Source organism: Manacus candei, unplaced genomic scaffold (genome assembly GCF_025592945.1).
Source record: "Manacus candei isolate 608988 ecotype Guabito, Panama unplaced genomic scaffold, ASM2559294v1 h1tg000003l, whole genome shotgun sequence".
Lineage (NCBI taxonomy): Eukaryota > Metazoa > Chordata > Aves > Passeriformes > Pipridae > Manacus > Manacus candei.
In genome coordinates, this window is record NW_026138051.1 from 17,258,724 (window position 1) to 17,275,154 (window position 16,431).

Below are 16,431 nucleotides of genomic sequence, written 5' to 3' on the forward strand. Positions count from 1 at the left end.
ATAGCCTCCATCAGTCGGGAGGTAAGGGATGCTGCCCTTGCTTCTGACAGCTTGGACAGGATGGTTCTTTGCAAAAGGTGGTAAGAGCAGGTGTGATTTCCTGTTCAGATCTTTGTTTCTGCATTGCTGTTATGATGTGGAGAAGAAAAGAGCATCCAAGTGAACGGCCTGCCAGTCTCACTGCATTTCTTGTACTCTGTTATTATACTCCTATAATGTTGTTGTACTTTCCTTTCTAGTTTAATTTCATTTTATTTTATTTATTATTCCAAACTTTGCCACTTGAGGTATGTCTGCAATTGTTGTGTCACCTGGAAATTTGATCTTTTAGAGCCATTTCCTTTATTGTTGGAAAAAATCAGCCTAATTAATTTTTTTCTCTCATTTCTGTGTTTAATCTCAGTGCCTGAAAGCCCTGGACTTCCTTCATTCAAATCGAGTGATTCACAGAGACATCAAAAGTGACAATATTCTTCTAGGAATCGATGGATCTGTGAAATTGAGTAGGTGTTCTTGGTCAGGCACACCGTTCCTGGGAGGCAGGGTCTGGGGTTGCCTTTGAGTGCCTGCCAGTTCCCCAAAAGTGGTGCTGGTGGGAGTGCCCAGCCCACTGCTGTAAGCTGAGAGCAGAGTTGCAATGTGCAGAGAGCTCTAGAGAGGATGAGGCTGTCAAGAGTGCCTTTGGTTTGGGTATGTCCCTTCCAGAGGAAACAGAGCACAGCCACTCTTCCAGCTAGATTCAACACTGTGCTCTCAGACTGAGAGTGGGGAATCTTTGTGCTTGCTTTCATAATTCAAGCTGGTTTTAACAGTCCTTGTTTTTGTCTGCAGTTGATTTTGGCTTATGTGCTTGGCTGAAGCCCTGGGAGACGAAACGGAGGTCTTTCATTGGGACTCCGTTCTATATGGCACCAGAAATGTTGGCAGGAGACAAATATGATGCCAGAGTGGACATCTGGGCCCTTGGGATCACAGCACTAGAAATGGTGGATGGTCCTACACGGGTAAGGTGCAAATACTGTCAGAGAGCCCTGCCTTTCTCCCCTGAGCCATATCTTTCTCCCACTCACATCAGCTTGAACTAGTCCCACCAAGGCCCACGTCTAAAAGTGTCCTGGAGCACATCTGCTCACAGGAGAAGCGACATGTGCCAGTGCAGAAATGGGCCGTTTTGGCCTCCCACAATGCTTGAATTCCTCCTGTGCTCTTTGAACTCCCTTGGAGCTGGATCTCCCAATGGCAGGAATTTTTCAGCAGCAGGATTCTCCCGTTGGAGAATTACTGTGAAAAGCATTTCAAGGGGATCTGCAGGCCAGAAGTCTTTTCAAACTGGGACCAGTGCCCACTGCTTACCTGAGCCTTTCAGGGCAGGTCACTGCTTCTAGTACTGCCACAAGTATGTATTAGCCAGTACATTTCTAAAAGTAGGTTCTAGCACAGCTCCTTGTAGTAAGCCAATGTATTTTCAAGTTTGCAGTTGTAGATGCTAATTCCCTAAAATGAAATGACCCGTTCTTACACCAAAGGAGTGTGCAATAGGCCAGGAAGGTATACTGGGATAAAACCCCATGACTAAGAGCTGAAATCAAGTTAAATGCTGCACAGTTAATTCCTGAGGAAGGCAACAATTATGGAAAATGTCAGTCTTCCAGTCTTTCTGAAAAAGGTCCCTGACTTTTCTTGGAAGACTTCTTTTGGATTGCATTTGCCTTGCAGAAGGCAGCAAAAAGAGATGAAGGCAATTAGCAGGACTGGTCTGGATGCTGAAAATTCTCTGCTTCCTTAAGCTCAAATGTTGATCAGGGCTCCTGGAGAAGCCCCAGGTCAAGTCTCAGAAAGCAAGGACTGGCCTGTGCTGGAGCTCTTCCCCTCGGGGAGGGATGGTTAATGGCTGCCTTGTGTCTTTTGTCCCAGCCTAAGCACAAGCCACCCCAGCTGAAAACTCGCAGAAACCTGTCGCCTGTGTTCCGTTCCTTCCTGCAGTCTTGTCTGAAACGGAATGAGAAGCGCCGATGGACGGCCGAGCAGCTACTGAAGGTAAAGTGGCTACAGGTGAAACAGCTGTCCCTCCTGCCCCACTCTTTGAGGTTTCTGCCACCCAAGGAGGGACAGCTGAGCGGGCCTTGTCCCAGCCCCATTTGCTGCCTGGCACATTCAAGCAGGCCAGAAGTGCTCCAGGGTTCTGGCAGGTTTTGTGGCAGAGAGAGGGAGCTGCAGAAGGTGCCACTGGGCTGTCCCTGCTGGGAAGGAAGGTGGCAGCCAGCACAGGGAGGGGCAGGGGTGGAATGCACACACTGCTCTCCCTGCAAGCCAGAGCTGAGTCCATCAGCGCTCTGCCCCTTGTGTCCCTGCTCTTGTCTGGGTGCTGAGAACCTCCACCTCAGTGCTCTTCAGAACAACACACAGGCCTGCATCCTCCTGGGATTGACCTTGCTTAGAGGTACGGGAATTTCCCGAGGAGGGGCTTATGCTCCTCATCAGTTTTCACACCTAAAATAGCCCAAGTCTTTAGAGAAGAGGAACCTAAGGGAGTCCTTTGAGTTTTCTGAAATGGAAAAGGCCCGAGACAGCAAGTGGCATTCCCGAGCACTGGCAAGGCAAACCTCCTTGCTGCAGACACCTTGAGAAATTGAATAATGGCCTTATGGGCCATGTTTGCCTGTGATAGCAAGGTCCTGGACATGAAGTTGGAGGTGTAGATGGTGCCCTCAGTCCTCCTGATGTGTATTGCTGGTAACCAGAGGGATCCTGCTGGAGCCTGTGGGAAACTGCATTTGGAAAGTAATGGCTCCTTTCTTTCTTTGTTTTTTCCTTTGGGCAGCATCCATTTTTAGAAAAATCCGGTAGTCTCACCAACATGAGGCCTCTGCTCGATGCAGTCAGGAGATTCCTTACAGAGAGGTTCACAACACCACCAACAGAACCTCTGCTGGCTCCCTCTGTTTCTGGACAAGAGAGTAAGGAAGAGCAAGCAGAGAAGGAAAACGTCAAAGCTAAGCCTGAAGGAATGAAATCAGTAAGTGCCAGCTTTTGTTAGAACTGCCTTTGGTGTCATTCAGAGCTGCAAGTTCCTGAGCAGCCAGTGCTTGCCATGCATGGCTGAAGAGTGTGAGGGCTGGAGTGCTGCCATGACATGGTGCTTCAGCCCAGCCAATGACACCTGGAAAAGGGGTTTTGAACTTCCAAGTTGAGTCAGAATGTCCCTTGCAGGACACACAGCAATAACTGTGCCCTAGAGGGTAGTTGCCCCTCTGAACAGCCCAGTTGAGAAAATGCATGAAAATTGAAGAGAAAACTGCCCATGAACTCGTGTAAATCCAGTCTTTTCTTCTCGTCCATTCACTTTGTGAAGTGGGCAGCAAGAGACAGTTTAAGAGCCTGACTTGTGGCCAAGTCTTCCGAAGGGTTTGCATTTGAAATATGATCTCAGGGCAGCTCTGCAAGCCACCTTTCTGACAGAACCTAATTCTTGCCACAGATCCTCAAGAGCTCTGCAATGGCAGCTGTTGCTGCAGCACCACAACCTGAAGAAGTCACCTTTGCCAACACTGAAATGCCAAGCACAAGCACCGGGAAAGGAGACACTCGGAAGAAGAGCATTCCAAAGAAAATCACGGACCAGCCGCCAAAGCTGTCCCCACTAACACGACTTTTCCTTGCTGAACTCAGTACGTATCATGTATTTCCTGGTTGCTACAGAAGTCCATGGTATGCATGTCAGCTTTAGTTCTACTAAAGGAAGAGAGGAAGCAACAGAGCACTGTGGCTGTTCCTTCTGCTGAATCACACAGAGTGTTTCTCTCCAAGAAAATAGGGCTCTGTTGCACCAGCTCTCCTTAATGTTTGTAGACAACAAACTCTTGCATTGGTGCCTGTTTTTTTCTGATTTTTGTCTCCTCTGAGCATTCCTCCATGGATTTGGTTTCCTGTCAAGGTAAACCCTCAAAAGACTGTGGAAAATCAGTCTTTGTGGAGCCACCTGTGCTTCGGAGCTGCCTCTGCTGTTGTGGTTATTGTTGTTGTTGTTGTTGTTGTTACCAGCTGACTACAAAGGGCTCACAGCCCCACACAGTGGGGCTGCCTTTTGGATCTGCTGCAAGGTGGTATCTCTGTTTCACACGAGCATCTTTCATGTTGTTTCTTTCAGAGCAGTATGTGAGTGAGGAGAACCCTACGAAGAAATACACTGTACAGCAGATAATTGGCCAAGGGTAAGTCCAATCTCAGCTACTTCCATAAAACCATGGGCCAGGGATTTTGCTGGTGTCCTATCAAGCATGCAGTCGGGCAAGCTGCAAACATGGGCAGACACTGGGCTTACATCCTCCTGTCTGTCAGTCCTGATCAGTATTTAATAACTGTGGTCAGAAGGCATTGTCAAAGACAACTCAATGCTGGCAGTCTCTTGCCTGTAACAAGGAGCAGGACATGGAGTATGTCCTATGTTTTCTCCTGGCCACCCTGCATGGCACAGGGCTGCTGGGCTGCTGGGCTGCTGGGCTGCTGGGCTGCTGGGCTGCTGGGCTGCTGCTGAAGCCGAGTGTTTTATAAACACTCTGGGCAGCAGAGCTCTGCTCTCTGGGCTGGCTTTCTCACCCAGGGCCTAAACGCCTTCTCCTTTCTTGGCTGCTGCTCTGTTTCTAGGACTTTTGGAACAGTTTTCCGAGGAGTTGACATTGCCACAGGAGGACAGGTAAGGGCCAGCACCCCCGGCAGATTGTGCAGCTCTCGAGTGCTTTCCCCTCCGCTGGGAGCTGTGGCCACAGCTCTGGGTGGCCACGAGATCTTTGCTGCAGAGACTGTTCCTCTGAGGGCAGACAAGTGTCAGCCTGCAACACACGGTTTGGACAGACCTTGTCCTTATTTAGTCCCCAAAAGAACACAAGGAGGGCAGGGGTATCTTTCAGAGAAGGACACCTTTGCTCAGACTTATTTACTGACTATGCTAATGCATCAGCTACTTGGTGGCTCCTTACCCAGCTGCAGTGCTGCACTTGGGAAGTGCACTTACACAGGAGTCTGCAAGGGATCTAAAGGCCCTGAGCGCTGCTCATAACCCCGGCCACATCCATAAAATACCCTAGAATGGGTTATTCCTTTTCAAACCCAGAAAAGAACTGCAAATAGGAACTGGGTTAAAAACATTCCTTAGAGTAGCAAAATCAAACTTCAACATGTTACAAAGTTCTGGGATTGTATTTTTTTTTGTGAAACTTCCATGACCTTTTAGGACGGGATTTCCTCCATTATGGATTGATTGTTTGGAGACCATTTGTCCAGAGTTTACAAGGCAAAATGTCTATAGCCATGTGTCCTGTAACTGGCACACAAGGGCGAGTGGAGGAATCGCCTCTTGTCCTGTCAGTTAAGAAGCTCTGGTGTCTAATCCCAGGCAGTTTGGCCCACCCTGGCTCCATCATTCCAAAGACACCTGTTCCATGTGCGTTGTGGTCCTGTGCAACAGACTTCTCAAGTCTGTGGCTTTTCATCTCTCTTTAGGTGGCCATCAAGAAGATTTTTGTTCTCGACAGAAAGAACAAAAGGGAGCTTGTTGTAACTGAGGTTGCAGTCCTGAAGAGTGTGAGGCACCCCAATATCATTCGCTATATAGACAGGTGAGTGGTTCTGGGATTATCACATCATTGACACACTGCAAGCCAAAGGCAAAAAAGCCACTTTGGTCACTGGAAGAACATGGAGCTCTTCATTATTTCTCAACTCCTCCACCTGCAGTGGACGGGAGGTGCAGGGCACAGGTCTCTTAGCTCCTTCAGGGAGGAGCTTGCCTTGTGTCTGCCTTGGCCTTTTCTGGTATAGGTAGTTTGAAGCGTGTCTTCCAAAACCTCCATCTGCCATGTCTTCCTAAAGCCACAGCCCTTCAGTTCACTACCTCCCTGTTCTTTTGGGGTCTGGTTTTTTTCAAACTGATCATCTTTTCTGTGCCTTAATGATACGTGCTGATAAACCCACCTAGAAATTATTGCCCTTGGGGTTTTCCCTCTACTTTCTGTTGCTGTGGATGCCAGGAAGACTAGGCTCTTGTTTGCACAACCACACAATGTGCCAGGTTTTAAATGGTTTTCCCTGTTTCTGAATGCACTCTATGCAATGCTTTCCAAGGGGTTGACCAACATCTGCCCTCAGTGGTGCACACTCTCCTCCCGTGGAGAAGTCTGTGTTGCCTGCTTCCTGGAGTTCAGGCTGGAAGGGAGGAGTTAAGATGATGAAGCAGCTGATGGCAATGTCCTGGTTCCAGATTTCTCTCTGCTGTCACTAAACTGCATTTTTGCCTTGCTTGCCATCTAGGACATCTCCTTTTTCACAGATGAGCCTTTCTCATTTAGCCTGCTCAGATTCTCTCTTCATTTACAAGTGACCTGGCAAGAAAACTCAACTGCAGTCTTTCCCATAAGGTCATTTAGCTGGGCCCATTCATCTCCATGCTGTGGGTTTCTTCTTTCAGCTACCTTTTCAATGAAGAACTCTGGCTGGTGATGGAATATGTGGAGGGATGCACCTTAGGCGATGTCATTTCCAAACAAGCTCTTGAGGAAGAGATGATAGCCTCCATCAGTCGGGAGGTAAGGGATGCTGCCCTTGCTTCTGACAGCTTGGACAGGATGGTTCTTTGCAAAAGGTGGTAAGAGCAGGAGTGATTTCCTGTTCAGAGCTTTGTTTCTGCGTTGCTGTTATGATGTGGAGAAGAAAAGAGCATCCAAGTGAACGGCCTGCCAGTCCCACTGCATTTCCTGTAGTCTGTTATTATACTCCTATAATGTTGTACTTTCCTTTCTAGTTTAATTTCATTTTATTTTATTTATTATTCCAAACTTTGCCACTTGAGGTATGTCTGCAATTGATGTGTCACCTGGAAATTTGATCTTTTAGAGCCATTTCCTTTTTTTTGGGAAAAAAATCAGCCTAATTAATTTTTTTCTCTCATTTCTTTGTTTAATCTCAGTGCCTGAAAGCCCTGGACTTCCTTCATTCAAATCTAGTGATTCACAGAGACATCAAAAGTGACAATATTCTTCTAGGAATGGATGGATCTGTGAAACTGAGTAGGTGTTCTTGGTCAGGCACACCGTTCCTGGGAGGCAGGGTCTGGGGTTGCCTTTGAGTGCCTGCCAGTTCCCCAAAAGTGGTGCTGGTGGGAGTGCCCAGCCCACTGCTGTAAGCTGAGAGCAGAGTTGCAATGTGCAGAGAGCTCTAGAGAGGATGAGGCTGTCAAGAGTGCCTTTGGTTTGGGTATGTCCCTTCCAGAGGAAACAGAGCACAGCCACTCTTCCAGCTAGATTCAACACTGTGCTCTCAGACTGAGAGTGGGGAATTCTTGTGCTTGCTTTCATAATTCAAGCTGGTTTTAACAGTCCTTGTTTTTGTCTGCAGTTGATTTTGGCTTCTGTGCTTGGCTTACGCCCTGGCAGAAGAAACGGTGGTCAGTCGTTGGGACTGCTTTCTATATGGCCCCTGAAATGTTGAGAGGAGACATATATGGTGCCAAAGTGGACATCTGGGCACTTGGGATCATTGCACTAGAAATGGTGGATGGTCCTACGCAGGTAAGGTGCAAATAGTGTCAGAGAGCCCTGCCTTTCTCCCCTGAGCCATATCTTTCTCCCACTCACATCAGCTTGAACTAGTCCCCCCAAGGCCCACGTCTAAAAGTGTCCTGGAGCACATCTGCTCACAGGAGAAGCGACATGTGCCAGTGCAGAAATGGGCCGTTTTGGCCTCCCACAATGCTTGAATTCCTCCTGTGCTCTTTGAACTCCCTTGGAGCTGGATCTCCCAATGGCAGGAGTTTTTCAGCAGCAGGATTCTCCCGTTGGAGAATTACTGTGAAAAGCATTTCAAGGGGATCTGCAGGCCAGAAGTCTTTTCAAACTGGGACCAGTGCCCACTGCTTACCTGAGCCTTTCAGGGCAGGTCACTGCTTCTAGTACTGCCACAAGTATGTATTAGCCAGTACATTTCTAAAAGTAGGTTCTAGCACAGCTCCTTGTAGTAAGCCAATGTATTTTCAAGTTTGCAGTTGTAGATGCTAATTCCCTAAAATGAAATGACCCGTTCTTACACCAAAGGAGTGTGCAATAGGCCAGGAAGGTATACTGGGATAAAACCCCATGACTAAGAGCTGAAATCAAGTTAAATGCTGCACAGTTAATTCCTGAGGAAGGCAACAATTACGGAAAATGTCAGTCTTCCAGTCTTTCTGAAAAAGGTCCCTGACTTTTCTTGGAAGACTTCTTTTGGATTGCATTTGCCTTGCAGAAGGCAGCAAAAAGAGATGAAGGCAATTAATAGGACTGGTCTGAATGCTGAAAATTCTCTGCTTCCTTAAGCTCAAATGTTGATCAGGGCTCCTGGAAAAGCCCCAGGTCAAGTCTCAGAAAGCAAGGACTGGCCTGTGCTGGAGCTCTTCCCCTCAGGGAGGGATGGTTAATGGCTGTCTTGTGTTTCCTTTGTCCCAAGCCTAAGGACGTGCCACCCCAGCTGAAAACTCACAGAAACCTGTCGCCTGTGTTCCGTTCCTTCCTGCAGTCCTGCCTGAAACGGAATGCGAAGCGTCGATGGACAGCCAGGAAGCTGCTGAAGGTAAAGTGGCTGCAGGTGAAACAGCTGTCCAGGGATGGGCTTTGTCATTAACTAAACTCAGAGGCATCAGGAGGCTTCCTCTCCTACTAATCTCCAGTCTTGGTGCTTTTCAAATGACAACTAAGTAGCGTCACAGAATAGTTTGGCTTGGAAGGGTCCTATAAGTGGCATCCAGTCCAACCCCCCTGCAATGAGCAGGGACATCTTCAACTAGCCCGGGTTGCTCAGAGCCCTGTCCCACCTGACCAGGGATGGGTTATGCACTTCCTGTGCCAGTGTTTCAGCACCCTCATTCTAAACAATGACTTCCTTAGATGTAACAAGAATCTATCCTCTTCCACTTGAAAACCATGACCCTTTGTCCCATTGCAACCATGCCCTTTGAGAAAATGTGTCCCCTTGAAGGACTGAAAGGCCACAATAAGCTCTCCCTGGGACCTTGTCTTCTCCAGTGCCATCTGTCTTGGCCTTTCCTCAGAGGAAAGATGGAGGTCTAGATAGTTCCCTACATCCTCCTGATGTGTATTACTGGTAACCAGAGGAATCCCACTGGAGCCTGTGAGAAACTGCATTTGGAAAGTAATGGCTCCTTTTGTTCTTCTTTGGTTTTTCGGTGCAGCATCGGTTTTTAAAAAAATCCAAGAGTCTTGTCGAGATGGCTCCTCTGATTGATGCAGCCAGGAGACCCAGAACAGCGGCACCAGAACCTCTGCTGGGTCCCTCTCTTTCTGGACAAGAGGGGAAAGAAGAGCAAGTAGAGAAGAAAGTTGTCAAAGCAAAGCCTGAAGGAGTGAAATCAGTAAGTGCCAGAGTACATTAGCACTGCTTTTGGTGTCAATCAGAGCTGCAAGTTCCTGAGCAGACAGCGCTTGCTTTTTGTGGCTGAAGATTGTGAGGGCTCTAGCCCTGCCATGACATGGTGCTTCAGCCCAGCCACTGACACCTGGAAAAGGGGTTTTGAACTTCCAAGTTGAGTCAGAGTGTCCCTTGCAGGACACACAGCAATAACTGTGCCCTAGAGGGTAGTTGCCCCTCTGCACGACCTAGTTGAGAAAATGCATGAAAATTGAAGAGGAAACTGCCCATGAACTCGTGTAAATCCAGTCCTTTCTTCTCGTTCATTCACTTTGTGAAGTGGGCAGCAAGAGACAGTTTAAGAGCCTGACTTGTGGCCAACAGCATCTTCCCAAGGGTTTGTATTTGAAATATGATCTCAGGACATCTCTGCAAGCCACCTTTCTGACAGAAACTAATTCTTGCCACAGATCCTCAAGAGCTCTGCAATGGCAGGTGTTGCTGCAGCACCACAACCTAAAGAAGACTGCTTGCCCGACACTGAAATGCCAAGCACAAGCACTGGCAAAAGAGGCACTGGGAAAAAATGCACACAGAAAACAAACACTGGGAAGAAAAGCTCTGGGGAAACCAGCACAGGGAGAAAAAGCTCAGACCAGCCACAACTGATATCCTCACTAACAAGTATTTACCTCGCCGATCTCAGTACGTATCATGTATTTCACTTCTGGTAGAGCAGTCCGTGGTATGCATGTCAACTTTAGCTGTACTAAAGGAACAGAGTGTTTGTCGAGCCACCTGTGCTTCAGAGCTGCCTCTGTTGCTCTTGTGATTGTTGTTGCCATCTGACTACAAAGGGCTCACAGCACCGCACAGTGGGGCTGCCTTTCGGATCTGCTGCACGGTGGTATCTCTGTTTCACACGAGCATCTTTCATGTTGTTTCTTTCAGAGGGCATTGTGAGTGAGGAGAACCCTGCGAAGAAATACACTTTACAGCAGATAATTGGCCAAGGGTAAGTCCAATCTCAGCTACTTCCACAAAACCATGGGCCAGGGATTTTGCTGGTGTCCTATCAAGCATGCAGTCGGGCAAGCTGCAAACATGGGCAGACACTGGGCTTACATCCTCCTGTCTGTCAGTCCTGATCAGTATTTAATAACTGTGGTCAGAAGGCATTGTCAAAGACAACTCAATGCTGGCAGTCTCTTGCCTGTAACAAGGAGCAGGACGTTGAGTATGTCCTATGTTTTCTCCTGGCCACCCTGCATGGCACAGGGCTGCTGGGCTGCTGGGCTGCTGCTGAAGCCGAGTGTTTTATAAACACTCTGGGCAGCAGAGCTCTGCTCTCTGGGCTGGCTTTCTCACCCAGGGCCTAAACGCCTTCTCCTTTCTTGGCTGCTGCTCTGTTTCTAGGACTTTTGGAACAGTTTTCCGAGGAGTTGACATTGCCACAGGAGGACAGGTAAGGGCCAGCACCCCCGGCAGATTGTGCAGCTCTCGAGTGCTTTCCCCTCCGCTGGGAGCTGTGGCCACAGCTCTGGGTGGCCACGAGATCTTTGCTGCAGAGACTGTTCCTCTGAGGGCAGACAAGTGTCAGCCTGCAACACACGGTTTGGACAGACCTTGTCCTTATTAAGTCCCCAAAAGAAGGCAAGGAGGGCAGGGGTATCTTTCAGAGAAGGACACCTTTGCTCAGACTTATTTACTGACTATGCTAATGCATCAGCTACTTGGTGGCTCCTTACCCAGCTGCAGTGCTGCACTTGGGAAGTGCACTTACACAGGAGTCTGCAAGGGATCTAAAGGCCCTGAGAGCTGCTCATAACCCCGGCCACATCCATAAAATACCCTAGAATGGGTTATTCCTTTTCAAACCCAGAAAAGAACTGCAAATAGGAACTGGGTTAAAAAACGTTCTTTAGAGTAGCAAAATCCAACTTCAACATGTTACAAAGTTCTGGGATTGTATTTTTTTTTTTTTCTGAAACCTCCATGACCTTTTAGGACGGGATTTCCTCCATTATGGATTGATTGTTTGGAGACCATTTGTCCAGAGTTTACAAGGCAAAATGTCTATAGCCATGTGTCCTGTAACTGGCACACAAGGGCCAGTGGAGGAATCGCCTCTTGTCCTGTCAGTTAAGAAGCTCTGGTGTCTAATCCCAGGCAGTTTGGCCCAGCCTGGCTCCATCATTCCAAAGACACCCGCTCCATGTGCGTTGTGGTCCCGTGCAACAGACTTCTCAAGTCTATGGCTTTTAATCTCCTTTTAGGTGGCCATCAAGAAGATTTTTCTTGGAGACCAAAAGCATCAAAGCGAAAAAGTTGTAAATGAAGTTACGGTCCTGAAGAGAATGAGGCACCCCAATATCATTCACTATATAGACAGGTGAGTGGTTCTGGGATTATCACATTGAGGTTCATTGACACACTGCAAGCCAAAGGCTAAAAAGCCACTTTGGTCACTGGAAGAACATGGAGCTCTTCATTATTTCTCAACTCCTCCACCTGCAGTGGATGGGAGGTGCAGGGCACAGGTCTCTTAGCTCCTTCAGGGAGGAGCTTGCCTTGTGTCTGCCTTGGCCTTTTCTGGTATAGGTAGTTTGAAGCGTGTCTTCCAAAACCTCCATCTGCCATGTCTTCCTAAAGCCACAGCCCTTCAGTTCACTACCTCCCTGTTCTTTTGGGGTCTGTTTTTTTTCAAACTGATCATCTTTTCTGTGCCTTAATGATACGTGCTGATAAACCCACCTAGAAATTATTGCCCTTGGGGTTTTCCCTCTACTTTCTGTTGCTGTGGATGCCAGGAAGACTAGGCTCTTGTTTGCACAACCACACAATGTGCCAGGTTTTAAATGGTTTTCCCTGTTTCTGAATGCACTCTATGCAATGCTTTCCAAGGGGTTGACCAACATCTGCCCTCAGTGGTGCACACTCTCCTCCCGTGGAGAAGTCTGTGTTGCCTGCTTCCTGGAGTTCAGGCTGGAAGGGAGGAGTTAAGATGATGAAGCAGCTGATGGCAATGTCCTGGTTCCAGATTTCTCTCTGCTGTCACTAAACTGCATTTTTGCCTTGCTTGCCATCTAGGACATCTCCTTTTTCACAGATGAGCCTTTCTCATTTAGCCTGCTCAGATTCTCTCTTCATTTACAAGTGACCTGGCAAGAAAACTCAACTGCAGTCTTTCCCATAAGGTCATTTAGCTGGGCCCATTCATCTCCATGCTGTGGGTTTCTTCTTTCAGCTACCTTTTCAATGAAGAACTCTGGCTGGTGATGGAATATGTGGAGGGATGCACCTTAGGCGATGTCATTTCCAAACAAGCTCTTGAGGAAGAGATGATAGCCTCCATCAGTCGGGAGGTAAGGGATGCTGCCCTTGCTTCTGACAGCTTGGACAGGATGGTTCTTTGCAAAAGGTGGTAAGAGCAGGAGTGATTTCCTGTTCAGAGCTTTGTTTCTGCGTTGCTGTTATGATGTGGAGAAGAAAAGAGCATCCAAGTGAACGGCCTGCCAGTCTCACTGCATTTCTTGTACTCTGTTATTATACTCCTATAATGTTGTTGTACTTTCCTTTCTAGTTTAATTTCATTTTATTTTATTTATTATTCCAAACTTTGCCACTTGAGGTATGTCTGCAATTGTTGTGTCACCTGGAAATTTGATCTTTTAGAGCCATTTCCTTTTTTGTGGGAAAAAAATCAGCCTAATTAATTTTTTTCTCTCATTTCTTTGTTTAATCTCAGTGCCTGAAAGCCCTGGATTTCCTTCATTCAAATCGAGTGATCCACAGAGACATCAAAAGTGACAATATTCTTCTAGGAATCGATGGATCTGTGAGATTGAGTAGGTGTTCTTGGTCAGGCACAGCGTTCCTTGGAGGCAGGGTCTGGGGTTGCCTTTGAGTGCCTGCCAGCTCCCCAAAAGTGGTGCTGGTGGGAGTGCCCAGCCCACTGCTGTAAGCTGAGAGCAGAGTTGCAATGTGCAGAGAGCTCTAGAGAGGATGAGGCTGTCAAGAGTGCCTTTGGTTTGGGTATGTCCCTTCCAGAGGAAACAGAGCACAGCCACTCTTCCAGCTAGATTCAACACTGTGCTCTCAGACTGAGAGTGGGGAATTCTTGTGCTTGCTTTCATAATTCAAGCCGGTTTTAACACTATTTCTTTTTTCTGCAGTTGATTTTGGCTTATGTGCTTGGCTGAAGCCCCGGCGAAAGACATGGAGGTCATTTTTTGCAGCTCCTTTCTATATGGCATCAGAAATGTTGAGAGGAGACAGATATGATGCCAAAGTGGACATCTGGGCCCTTGGGATCACAGCACTAGAAATGGTGGATGGTCCTACACGGGTAAGGTGCAAATAGTGTCAGAGAGCCCTGCCTTTCTCCCCTGAGCCATATCTTTCTCCCACTCACATCAGCTTGAACTAGTCCCCCCAAGGCCCACGTCTAAAAGTGTCCTGGAGCACATCTGCTCACAGGAGAAGCGACATGTGCCAGTGCAGAAATGGGCCGTTTTGGCCTCCCACAATGCTTGAATTCCTCCTGTGCTCTTTGAACTCCCTTGGAGCTGGATCTCCCAATGGCAGGAGTTTTTCAGCAGCAGGATTCTCCCGTTGGAGAATTACTGTGAAAAGCATTTCAAGGGGATCTGCAGGCCAGAAGTCTTTTCAAACTGGGACCAGTGCCCACTGCTTACCTGAGCCTTTCAGGGCAGGTCACTGCTTCTAGTACTGCCACAAGTATGTATTAGCCAGTACATTTCTAAAAGTAGGTTCTAGCACAGCTCCTTGTAGTAAGCCAATGTATTTTCAAGTTTGCAGTTGTAGATGCTAATTCCCTAAAATGAAATGACCCGTTCTTACATCAAAGGAGTGTGCAATAGGCCAGGAAGGTATACTGGGATAAAACCCCATGAACTAACAGCTGAAACCAAGTTAAATGCTGCACAGTTAATTCCTGAGGAAGGCAACAATTATGGAAAATGTCAGTCTTCCAGTTCTTCTGAAAAAGGTCCCTGACTTTGCTTGGAAGACTTCTTTTGGATTGCATTTGCCTTGCAGAAGGCAGCAAAAAGAGATGAAGGCAATTAGCAGGACTGGTCTGGATGCTGAAAATTCTCTGCTTCCTTAAGCTCAAATGTTGATCAGGGCTCCTGGAGAAGCCCCAGGTCAAGTCTCAGAAAGCAAGGACTGGCCTGTGCTGGAGCTCTTCCCCTCAGGGAGGGATGGTTAATGGCTGCCTTGTGTTTCCTTTGTCCCAGCCTAAGGACGTGCCACCGGAGCTGGAGACTCCCAGAGAACTGTCGCCTGTGTTCCGTTCCTTCCTGCAGTCCTGCCTGAATCGGAAGGTGAAGCGTCGATGGACGGCCAAGAAGCTGCTGAAGGTAAAGTGGCTGCAGGTGAAACAGCTGTCCAGGGATGGGCTTTGTCATCAGCTAAACTCAGAGGCATCAGGAGGCTTCCTCTCCTACTAATCTCCACTCTTGGTGCTTTTCAAATGACAACTAAGTAGCATCCTAGAATAATTTGGCTTGGAAGGGACCTTTAAGTGGCATCTAGTCCAACCCCCCTGCAACGAGCAGGGACATCTTCAACTAGACCGGGTTGCTCAGAGCCCTGTCCCACCTGACCAGGGGTGGGGCATCCACTTCCTGTGCCAGTGTTTCAGCACCCTCATTCTAAACAATAACTTCCTTAGATGTAACCAGAATCTATCCTCTTCCACTTGAAAACCATGACCCTTTGTCCCATTGCAACAGGCCCTTTGAAAAAATGTGTCCCCTTGAAGGACTGAAAGGCCACAATAAGTTCTCCCTGGGACCTTCTCTTCTCCAGTGCCATCTCTCATGGCCTTTCCTCCAAGGAAAGGTCTTCCACCATCTGGTCCTGTCTGTGGCCCTGGCTTGTACTTTGGGAGGACACTTGGTTGTACCTGGTGGCAAAAGAGCTGGAGTAGCATAATAGCAGGTCCAGAGGCTGAAATGGTGTTGGTGGAGGGGGACCCAAGAAAGCAGTCCCAGCCAAGTGGTCAGAGTATTAATGGCCTGGGAGAAGGAAGGGGCTGTGGGGAGCTCACTGTGAGCCTCAGAGGGGGCCCAGCTTGTCCCTCCTGCCCCACTCTTTGAGGTTCTGCCACCCAAGGAGGGACAGCTGAGCGGGCCTTGTCCCAGCCCCATTTGCTGCCTGGCACATTCAAGCAGGCCAGAAGTGCTCCAGGGTTCTGGCAGGTTTTATGGCAGAGAGAGGGAGCTGCAGAAGGTGCCACTGGGCTGTCCCTGCTGGGAAGGAAGGTGGCAGCCAGCACAGGGAGGGGCAGGGCTGGAATGCACACACTGCTCTCCCTGCAAGCCAGAGCTGAGTCCATCAGCGCTCTGCCCCTTGTGTCCCTGCTCTTGTCTGGGTGCTGAGAACCTCCACCTCAGTGCTCTTCAGAACAATACACAGGCCTGCATCCTCCTGGGGTTGACCTTGCTTAGAGGTACGGGAATTTCCCGAGGAGGGGCTTATGCTCCTCATCAATTTTCACACCTAAAATAGCCCAAGTCTTTAGAGAAGAGGAACCTAAGGGAGTCCTTTGAGTTTTCTGAAATGGAAAAAGGCCCGAGACAGCAAGTGGCATTCCCGAGCACTGGCAAGGCAAACCTCCTTGCTGCAGACACCTTGAGAAATTGAATAATGGCCTTATGGGCCATGTTTCCTGTGATAGCAAGGTCCTGGACATGAAGTTGGAGGTGTAGATGGTGCCCTCAGTCCTCCTGATGTGTATTGCTGGTAACCAGAGGGATCCTGCTGGAGCCTGTGAGAATCTGTGTTTGGAAAGTAATGGCTCTATTGGTTTTTCTTTCGTTTTGGGTGCAGCATCCGTTTTTAAAGAAATCCAAGAGTCTTGACGAGATGGCTCCTCTGATTGATGCAGCCAGGAGATCCACAACACAGGCACCAGAACCTCTGCTGGGTCCCTCTCTTTCTGGACAAGAGGGGAAAGAAGAGCAAGCAGAGAAAGAAGTTGTCAAAGCAAAGCCTTAACGAATGAAATCA

General features: G+C 48.2%; 1 protein-coding gene across 1 annotated transcript in view; it reads left to right on the forward strand.

Moving 5' to 3' along the window:
• LOC127470375 (uncharacterized) overlaps nt 1-16,431 on the forward strand; it is a 181,219-nt gene extending 164,788 nt beyond the window's left edge. The window contains exons 62-70 of the mRNA XM_051785824.1: nt 9,864-10,098; nt 10,345-10,408; nt 10,810-10,858; nt 11,670-11,785; nt 12,641-12,758; nt 13,142-13,241; nt 13,569-13,741; nt 14,655-14,777; nt 16,252-16,431. Coding sequence (XP_051641784.1) covers nt 9,864-10,098; nt 10,345-10,408; nt 10,810-10,858; nt 11,670-11,785; nt 12,641-12,758; nt 13,142-13,241; nt 13,569-13,741; nt 14,655-14,777; nt 16,252-16,419 — 1,146 coding nt within the window. The 3' untranslated portion in view covers nt 16,420-16,431. The remainder of the gene's footprint in view (nt 1-9,863; nt 10,099-10,344; nt 10,409-10,809; nt 10,859-11,669; nt 11,786-12,640; nt 12,759-13,141; nt 13,242-13,568; nt 13,742-14,654; nt 14,778-16,251) is intronic.